The sequence below is a fragment of the Zootoca vivipara genome, chromosome 13, assembly GCF_963506605.1.
Source record: "Zootoca vivipara chromosome 13, rZooViv1.1, whole genome shotgun sequence".
NCBI lineage: Eukaryota > Metazoa > Chordata > Lepidosauria > Squamata > Lacertidae > Zootoca > Zootoca vivipara.
The window spans coordinates 15,098,566-15,109,058 of record NC_083288.1 but is presented as its reverse complement, the minus strand read 5'-3'; the positions used below and the strand labels follow the sequence as shown (position 1 = coordinate 15,109,058).

Genomic DNA, 10,493 nt, shown 5'->3' with positions numbered 1-10,493 from the left:
TTATTTCCTCTTTATTAACTGCTCCTTGCTGTTCAGATCAGGCCTCAACAAAATGATGTAGCATTTGGGAGCAAAAATGGAGCCCATTAAGCCAGCACTGGAGGCCAAGATGGAGAAGATCTCCACAGCCACCATGTATTTCCCCTTGGTGCTCAGGTAGACCGGAACAAAGGAGATCCAAACACTACAAAACAACAACATGCTGAAGGTGATGAATTTGGCCTCATTAAAGCTGTCAGGCAGTTTCCTGGCAAAAAAGGCCACAACAAAGCTGATAATGGCCAAAAAGCCCATGTAGCCCAGGACACAGTAAAACAGGGCAACTGATCCTTCGTTACAGCCTAGAATGATTTCTCTCATCACAGAGTGCATGTCGGAATCAGGAAATGGGGGAGAGGTTCCCAACCACACAGTACAAATGCCCGCTTGGATAAGGGAACAAGAAAACACAATGGCGCTTCCAAGTCTTTTCCCCACCCACTTCCTCATTTGGGACCCTGGTTTGGTGGCCACAAAGGCCAGAACCACCGTGATAGTTTTGGCCAGAACACAAGAAACAGTCACTGTGAAAACAACACCAAAAGCCATTTGTCGGAGCAGGCAGCTCACTCTTTCTGGAGGGCTGAGGAAGATCAATGGGCAGAGAAAGCAGAGCAGGAGTGAAATGAGGAGAGTGTAGGTGAGGTCCCGGTTGTTTGCTCTGACAATGGGTGTGTCCTGATGTTTAATGAAGATGGCTAGGACCACCACTGTGAGGAGAGAGAGAGAAAGAGCAAGCAACGCTAAGCTCATCCCCAGAGATTCTTGAAAAGACAGGAAACTGATGGTCTTTGGAATGCATTGTGATTGTTCCATGTTTGGATAGTGATCTTCGGGGCACGCAGTGCAATCTTCCTTGTCTGGAAAGAAAGTAATGCATTCACACTTCGGATGTTAGAAGAGTAACGATTACTGCTGTGAGTATGGACCTCTTAAAGTTTATTGAAAATAATCCCAGATATTTCCAGAGTCACCAGATTGAAAGTGATGCTTGAGACCCCCACCTCAGCACTTTGGCCATGTCGGGTGTCCTGTGAGGGATTGCTAACTTCACATAAACCACATTGTTATTCTTCAGAACAGGTACTGTCCATGGCCATTTCACACAGGGGTTCCATTCCCAGCCCCATTCCACCACCACATACTACAGTATGTTGAACACATTCAGCCCAGGTGTATGATCACACGTCATTCATAGACATGTTTATCTCTTTTTGCCTGAATTAAGGAAGGTGTATCATACAAAATCATATCACTGGTGCTTTTAGTTCAAAATTGCCTGCTGTAATTTAACCTGTAACAAAGATTAGATCATGGGTCACAAACCATTGTTTTTTTAGAAGATGGTCCATATTCCGTTATGGGGGCTATCTGCCAATAGGTATGGAGCAGAAATTTGGTTTTTATGCCATTTGAATAAGAAAGTTACCTACATTGCACTCCTTGAACCAACATATTGACCAAAGTAAAGATGCCGTTAAAAATGTGTACTTCTCTAAACATTTGTGATGCAGTTCTCCAATCAAACAATATGTACAAAAATGCACACATCACCACTGATTTATTTATCCTTTCCCTCAACTTCTAACATGACATACAGTTTGAAAATTATATATCCTGTGTCTCTTACCCTTCTGGGACGAAATCTTGCCATGAGGACATGGAGCACAATCATAGCAGCAGAATGGCTCCCCCTCCTTCTTTTCCTTCCTGGAACCAGGAGGACAACTTGGGTTACAGACCGATAGGGGTGACACCTGCTTATGTAAAAAATGGGGAAGAGGGTAAGGAAAAGCTTTTTCTCCCTCTCTTATAACAATAGAACTCAGAGGTATCCAATGAAGCTAAATATTGGATTGATTAGGGGCACTTTTTCACATAATATAGCTAAAACTATGAGATTAAATTCTACAGGAGACAGTTATGGGCATCAACTTGGCTGACTTTAAAACATTATTGGAAAAACTAATGGGGGAGAAGCCTTTTGGAGGCCACCGCCCTTGGTGGAGGGTGTGCTTTTACTCAATGGTCAGAGGCAGTATAGTGCTGAATACCAGTTGTCGGAAACCGCAAAAGGGGAGAGAGGTCTTCTGATCATGTCCTCTTTGTGAGTTTCCTACAAGCATCTCGTTGGCCACTTTCAGAACCTTATTCATTCATTCATTTTACCATACCACAGGGCAGTTTACATTATAAAAACATAAAAAGGAAAAGCATGACAAACAGAAGCAGTAACATCCCAGTTTGAAAGTCCATAAATAGTTTAATTCAGTAACGGCTTGGGAGAAGAGGAATGTTTTCACCTGGTGCCTATAGATATGTAGGGAGGTGCCAATCTAAGAAGCCCCTTTCCTCATTCTACACTTGGGGACAAAGAATAGCTACCCACAAAGCTTCACAGCCCCTACTTCCTTCTCACCCATCAGCATTTGAACTGCAAGGAGCAAACAGCTTCTTCTTCTTCCCAAGAAACTCATGAAATGCACTTAAATGAAAAGAACCCCAAGCCAAAAGCCACATGCCATATCCAGATGCTGGACAAGTCTGGCCAATGGGAATATTCCTCACTAGTTGAGCATTGATATGAGCCAGCAAGATCATCTTATGTTGAAATTCCTGTATCCTGGACAACATGACTTTCGGGATGACTTCCAACTCTATGATTCTATTATTCTTAAGCAGTGCAGAGGAAAATGTTTCGAATCTGGCTGGAAAGGCAAGTATGTGCTGGACTGATGATATGTAAGTAGAATAACATTCTCTTTTCCTATCTCTCATAGATGTAGGAATTATGCCCCACCTGGTGAAAGCTTCTGTGCCACACCATTCTGTTGTCCTCAAGGGTGAAATGCTGGCCTGTGGCAGCCTCCCCACCTACCCTTCCAACCTTGACTCTCATGAAGGAGTTATTTGGAAAAGTGACCAGGTTGGTAATATCAAAGCCAGCTTCTACTTCCCTGTTTGGACTAAAAGATACCGTTTCCCCAGCAGAGTTGTTAAATGAGACACACCTAAGAAAGGGGTGGAGCTGCATGGAAAGGAAAACAGTAAGTCTGAAGTAATGCAAATGTCTCACAATACATATATAATACATACATGAAACTTTTAATGCTGTAGAGTAAGGTGTCCTGACAGGCTTGGCCTTTGTCACTTCCTCTTACCTTGGGAGGAAATGGGCAATAAAGCTATTTGTTCTGCTCACTCTAAATGTGAATTTGGTGTGTGTGGAGTTCTGAATTTAAGAAAAAAACAGAGATACAACCTAGGACACTTTCATACAATAACCCAAGCCAGGGAAATTGCTGGCATGGCAGTTAAAGAAAAAACAGAGTGAAAATTTAATAAATAACCTGAAAGTAGAAGGGAAAATAGGAGACAATCCAAAAGATTTAAGGAAATAGTTTATTATTACACAGAGCTATATTGAGCCGGTTAGGAACACAGAGAAAAAAAACAGAAGGTTATTTAAAGCAGAACAATGTACCAATAATTCTGAAGGAGAAGATTAGTTATTTGAATGCGCCAGGGTGGCTATCTAAAGAACTTTTAACTGAGTTAAGATTTAAAAGGGATATGTACAAAAAATGGAAAAAGGGGGAAATCACCAGAGAGGAATTCAAACATATAGCCAGCACGTGTAGAGACAAAGTCAGAAAAGCTAAAGCACAGAATGAACTCAGGCTTGCTAGAGAGGTTAAAAGCAACAAAAAGGGCTTTTATGGGTATGTCCGTAGCAAAAGGAAGAACCAGGAAACAGTGGGGTCACTTAGAGGAGAAGCTGGTGAAATGCGAACAGGGGACAGAGAAAGGGCAGAACTCCTCAATGCCTTCTTTGCCTCAGCCTTCTCCAAAAAAGAAAACAATGCCCGACCTGAAGAATATGGAGCTGATGATTCAGCAGGGGAAACACAGCCCAGAATAAGTAAGGAGGTAGTACAAGAATACTTGGCTAGTTTAGATGTATTCAAGTCTCCAGGGCCAGATGGACTACATCCAAGAGTATTAAAAGAACTGGCAGAGGTGATTTCAGAACCACAGGCAATAATCTTTGAGAATTCCTGGAGAACAGGCGAAGTTCCAGCAGACTGGAGGAGGGCAAATGTTGTCCCTATTTTCAAAAAGGGGGAAAGAGAGGACCCAAACAATTACTGCACAGTCAGCCTGACATCAATACCAGGAAAGATTCTAGAGCAGATCATTAAGCAAACGGTCTGTGGGTACCTAGAAAGAAATGCTGTGATCACTAAAAGTCAGCATGGGTTTCTGAAAAATAAGTCATGTCAGACTAATCGGATCTCATTTTTTGACAGAATTACAGTACAGTCCTGGTAGATGAAGGGAACGCTGTGGATGTAGCCTATCTTGATTTCAGCAAGGCCTTTGACAAGGTGCCCCATGATATTCTTGTAAAGAAGCTGGTAAAATGTGGGCTAAACAATGCTACCATTCAGTGGATTTGTAACTGGCTGACTGACCGAACCCAAAGGGTGCTCATCAATGGCTCCTCCTCATCCTAGAGAGTAGTGACTAGTGGGGTGCCACAGGGTTCTGTCTTGGGCCCAGTCTTATTCAACATTTTTATCAATGACTTGGATGATGGGCTTGAGGACATCCTGATCAAGTTTGCAGATGACACCAAATTGGGAGGGGTGGCTAATACCCCAGAGGACAGGATCACACTTCAAAATGACCTTAGCAGATTAGATAACTGGGCCAAAGCAAACAAGATGTATTTTAACAAGGAGAAATGTAAAGTACTACACTTGGGCAAAAAAATGAAAGGCACAAATACAGGATGGGTGACACCTGGCTTGAGAGCAGTACATGTGAAAAGGATCTAGGAGTCTTGGTAGACCACAAACTTGACATGAGTCAACAGTGTGATGCAGCAGCTAAAACAGCCAATGCAATTCTGGGCTGCATCACTAGGCGTATAACATCTAGATCAAGGGAAGTAATAATACCACTGTATTCTGCTCTGGTCAGACCTCACCTGGAGTACTGTGTCTAGTTCTGGGCACCACCGTTCAAGAAGGATACTGACAAGCTGGAACATGTCCAGAAGTGGGCAACCAAAATGGTCAAAGGCCTGGAAATGATGCCTTATGAGGAACGGCTTAGGGAGCTGGGTATGTATAGCCTGGAGAAGAGAAGGTTAAGGGGTGATATGATAGCCATGTTCAAATATATAAAAGGATGTCATATAGAGGAGGGAGAAAGGTTGTTTTCTGCTGCTCCAGAGAAGCGGACACGGAGCAATGGAATCAAACTACTGTACAAGAAAGAAGATTCCACCTAAACATTAGGAAGAACTTCCTGACAGTAAGAGCTGTTCGGCAGTGGAATTTGCTGTCAAGGAGTGTGGTGGAGTCTCCTTCTTTGGAGGTATTTAAGCAGAGGCTTGACAGCCATCTGTCAGGAATGCTTTGATGGTGTTTCCTGCTTGGCAGGGGGTTGGACTGGATGGTGCTTGTGGTCTCTTCCAACTCTATGATTCTATGATTCTATGAACAATGATGGAGATGCAACAGGCCTAAATATAAGCTCCACCTTTCCCCCAAATTCAGACTGTGAAAAGTTAAAGTGCAGCTTATATTCGCAACCTTATGATATGCAGCCAGGATCATGGGCCAAACAGCGCCAGGAGCGTGGCAAAGCAGCACCTGCCCTGTGCATAGTCCCACGTCCTCTCCCCCGAGGCTGGGAAGGGATAAGGCCACTGGCAATGCAGATCAGCTCCCCACCCCCCAGTATGCAATCAGGAGCAGCGAGGAATGAAGCGGCTTATATTCAGGTATTTTCCCTTTCTCTCTCCCCCCCCTCCAATCTTAAAGGTGCAGCTTATATTTGGGTGCAGTTTATATTCGGGCCAATACAGTACAAGATTTTCTGCCACAACCACTTAAAGATATAATGAATGGAATATTAAATACAGGGAAACTGCCAGAATCTCGGAAAGAGGAATATATTACATTGATTCCAAAATAAGCTCCAGATTTATTGTCAGTTAAAAATTACAGGCCAATCTCTTTATGAAATAATGATTACAAACTATTCACCAATATTTTGGCAAATAGAATGAAAAAGATTTTAAAGGATTTCATCCATCAAGATTAAGCTGGCTTTCTTCTTGGCCGGCAGGTGAAGGATAAAATGATAAATATAATTGATTTAATAGAATATCTGGAGGCCAGGATTGATAAGCAAGCGGCATTAACGTTTATAGATGCAGAGAAGGCCTTTGACAACGTTTCCTGGACTTTTATTGGGGGGGGGGATTAGAACTGATGGATTTTGAAGAGACATTTCATAGAGGAAATGATGCAATTTATTCAGAACAAAAGGCAAAGCTGATTGTGAATAATGTAATAACGGAAAGATGTAAAATAATGAAAGGAACAAGACTGGGATGTCCCCTATTGCTATTACTGTTTATTTTAGTACTAGAGACACTGACACAAAATATAAGATCCGATGAAGAAATAAAAGGGATAATGGTGGGAAATAAAGTATATAAACCTAAAGCTTTTGCAGATGACCTTGTGATAACAGTAGAAAACCCGATTGTAAGTCTACCGAGGGTCCTGGAGAAGATTAATGAATTTGGCCAAGTAGCAGGCTTCAAGCTTAATAAGAGCAAAACGAAAATGCTGGTGAAAAACATGAGAGAACACAATAAAAAAGAACTACAAAATACCACTGAGTTGATAATAGATATAAAGGTTAAATATTTTGAAGTTTGTTGACAGCAAAGAATATTAATGTCTATAAGGATAATTATTTAACTATGTGGAAAGAAATAAAAAGAAATTTGGAGGTACGTGGGAAGATTATCATTTTGGGAAGGATATCTGTGATTAAAATGATCATATTGCCAATAATAATGTTTTTGTTTCAATCGATTCCAGTGATCAGTGGGGCAGGGCCCTTTAAGGAATGGCAAAGAGATATTTCAAAATTTATATGGCAGGGGAAGAAATAAATGTAAACTATTAATATATTCTAAAGATAGAGTGTCTTTTCCCTTCCAGATTCAAGATTATATTATGAGGCATCCTGCCTTTGCTGGTTTTGGAAATGGATAACATTACAAAATACAGATATTTTGGATTTGGAGGGTTATGCCAACAGCTTTGTTTGTGATGCGTATCTATGGTATGCAAAAGTTAAGGTACACAGAGGATTCCTAAACATAGCTGCCAAGTTATCCCTTTTTTACAGGGATTTTCCCTTATGCTGAATAGGCTTCCTCGCGAGAAAAGCGAAAACTTGGCAGCTATGTTCCTAAACCATGTACTGTAATAAGAAAATCATTATATGTGGTATGGGAGAAATATAAAAATTAGCTAGAATAGAAAACACCATGGTGGTTCTCCCCATTAGAAGCAATCTCTGTGAAGAAATTGAGTATGAGAAAAGGCTGGGCGACATATAGGGAGTTATTAGGAGAGGAGGGGCACCAGCTGAAATTGAAAAAAATTGAGGACATAAGAGATCTTTTAACAGATTGGTTACAGTATCACCAGCTGAATTCTGTCTTTAAAATAGGTTTTGCTACTAAGCTATCAAGGTTTGAGAAAGAATGGTTGGAAAAATAATTTCCTGGTGTGCTCTGGTCCATGGGGTCACAAAGAGTCGGACACGACTAAACAACAACAACAAGATTAGCAAATTAGTAAATTAGCGGGAGGCACTGTGGTCTAAACCACTGAGCCTAGGGCTTGCCGAATAGAAAGTCGCTGGTTCGCATCCCCACGACGGGGTGAGCTCCCGTTGCTTGGTCCCTGCTCCTGCCAACCTAGCAGTTTGAAAGCACGTCAAAGTGCAAGTAGATAAATAGGTACCGCTCCAGCGGGAAGGTAAATGGTGTTTCCATGTGCTGCTCTGGTTCTCCAGAAGCGGCTTAGTCATGCTGGCCACATGACCCGGAAGCTGTACGCTGGCTCCCTCGGCCAGTAAAGCAAAATGAGTGCCGCAACCCCAGAGTTGTCTGTGACTGGACCTAACGGTCAGGCATCCCTTTACCTAAATTAGCAAAAATGTATAGGACAAGTTCAAATGTTTGTTGGAAATGTAAGGAAAAGGAAGGCACCTTTTATCATATGTGGTGAATCTGTAAAGTGATAAAGGAGTTCTGGGAAATGATATACAGTGGTACCTCGGGTTACAAACATTTGGGTTACAGACTCCACTAACCTGGAAGTAGTACCTTGGGTTAAGAACTTTGCCCCAGGATGAAAACAGAAATCGCGTGCTAGCGGGGCGGCGGCAGCAGGAGGCCTCATTAGCTAAAGTTATACCTCAGGTTAAGAACAGTTTCAGGTTAAGAACGGACCTCCGGAACAAATTCAGTTCGTAACCAGAGGTACCACTGTAGAATGAATTTAAAAAACGGTTTAAAATAACTTTTGTTAAAAACCAGAAACCTTTTTGTTAGGAATTGTAGGTGCAGAGATACTGAAGGAACTGAAAAGACAGTTTATGCGTGCTACAACAGCTGCAAGGATGCTTCTTGCCCAGAGATGGAAAGACAACAGGATACCTACTAGGGCAGACTGGCAGGTGAAACTATTGGATTATGCAGAGATGGCAAGATTAACCAGGAAAATCAGAAATCAGGAGAATCAAAACTTCAACAAAGAATGGGACAAATATATATTGTAATTGAAAGACCAATGTAAACACTTGAACTTGTCAGGCTTTAAATAACTCTTGAAATGATGCATATAATTTGGATACAATGGAGGATGATAAATTAGATGGATTTATAATATGCAGTTTAAAACATTATTTAAAGAATCCACGGAGGGGAGGAGGGAAATATTGAGATTCGGAAGAATCTTGTGCAAGTTTTAATATTTGTAATAGTATTATGCATGTGAATGAATTAGTAAAAACAAATAATTTTTTGTTTTTTTTAAAAAAGCAAGATGGTCTGATACTTCACTGTGCTATTACTTAATGAGCAGCTTCTCTGCACACAAGGGGAGAATGTGGAGTTTGAATTAGGCATTACCTGCCAAGGTTGAATCTCCTGCATCTCTCCTTCCACCACTACCCTATATTTGGCTCCAGGCAGGAACATGGCATGTAGAGCATGTGCTATGGCATAGACAGCATTATAGAGACTATAGCTGTGACCAGTTATGCTCATCTCAAAGCCAGACAAAGGGAGATCTTCCAGCTTCTCCTCTCCAGTGCAGGTTCCACTGGGCTGCTCCTCTGTACTGGACTTTGGAAATAAACAAAGAAAGACTTGTGCCCATAACTGCTTGACAAAGCCATTTCCATTTGTCTCAAAGGGATTTTGTGCCTCAAGAAAGGATTTGAATCCTTGTACCACATTTGAATGAACTGCAAAGTAGAGGGAACCCTGGAAGGCTTGAATATCCCAGGTCATTTGATAGGTTAATGCTGTGAACTCCAGCTGTGCTGTCATAATCCACACCTTCCCCTCAGATGTTTTGGTCACATTTTCCAATTCAGCAAGTGCTGCCATTGTTCGCAAGATAGGCATGGACCTTGTTCCGCCATAGACAACCACCACCTTGGCTTTACTTTCCATAATAGCTTGATAAATTTGGATCCAGTGCAAGGGCGTACCCACCACGGGGCAAGTTAGGGCAGCTGCCCTACTCTAGAAGCAGGGCTGGTGGGCAGAGGCGGAGCACAGCCCGGCGGAGCGCGAGTTCGCCATTCCCGCCGCGCCGCGCCGCACCCTCCCTCCAGCTCCCCGGCGCGCCCTCAGGCAAGGCCAAGCGCGGCGGGGAACCAGGGAGCACGGCGCGGTGGGCGGGAACGCCGAACTCGCGCTCTGCTGGGCTGGGCTCCGCCTCCGCCCACCAGCCCTGCTTCTAGGGAGGGGCACAGCCCGGCGGAGCGCGAGTTCGCCGTTCCCGCCCGCCGCGCTGCGCCCTCCCTCCAGCTCCCCGTCGCGCCCTCTGGCAAGGCCAAGCGCGGCGGGGAACCAGAGAACGCGGTGCGGCGGGCGGGAACGCTGAACTCGCGCTCCGCTGGGCTGGGCTCCGCCTCCGCCCACCAGCCCTGCTTCTAGGGAGGGGCACAGCCTGGCGGAGTGCGAGTTCGTCGTTCCCGCCCACTTTGTGGCCCCTCCCCTTCCGTACCTTGGCCCCTCCCCTTGCCCCCCCCTAGTTTTGATCCTGGGTACGCCCATGATCCAGTGGAGATACATGTCATAATACTCAGCCAAGTATGTCGTTCTCAGGTTTGTCTCTGCGAAGGCCAAGCAAATACCTTTCTGGGAGAGCAGAGGTTTCAGGGCCTGAATAAATCTCTCCCCACTTTCATTTCCTCTAGCAAGCAACCCAACCCACGTCCAACCAAAGTGCAGAAGTAACTCAACAATCCCAGTGTGCTGATGGGCTTCATTGGGCACCATCTTGTAGAAGGGAGTGGATTCGCTTTGACCATCATCCTCTGGAGAAAAGGAGCCA

At 43.6% G+C, this 10,493-nt stretch overlaps 1 protein-coding gene across 1 annotated transcript; it reads right to left on the bottom strand.

The window, feature by feature from the left end:
* LOC132593083 (vomeronasal type-2 receptor 26-like) lies at window positions 1–9,604 on the bottom strand. Its single transcript, XM_060282047.1, has 5 exons — window positions 9,056–9,604; window positions 3,201–3,271; window positions 2,918–3,050; window positions 1,670–1,796; window positions 1–899 (listed from the first exon to the last, which is right to left on the bottom strand). Exons 1-5 carry the CDS (start codon window positions 9,602–9,604, stop codon window positions 1–3), a joined length of 1,779 nt encoding a protein of 592 aa, XP_060138030.1.
* Window positions 9,605–10,493: the final 889 nt, after the last annotated feature.

Coding starts and splice junctions, on each gene's coding strand:
- LOC132593083 (XM_060282047.1), bottom strand. CDS start 9,604: ATGGAAAGTAAAGCCAAGGTGGTGGTTGTCTATGGCGGAACAAGGTCC. Junction 3,272..9,055: donor AGGAGATTCAACCTTGGCAG/GTAATGCCTAAT, acceptor TCTTAAATTCAG/AACTCCACACACACCAAATT. Junction 3,051..3,200: donor ATTGCCCATTTCCTCCCAAG/GTAAGAGGAAGT, acceptor CCCCTTTCTTAG/GTGTGTCTCATTTAACAACT.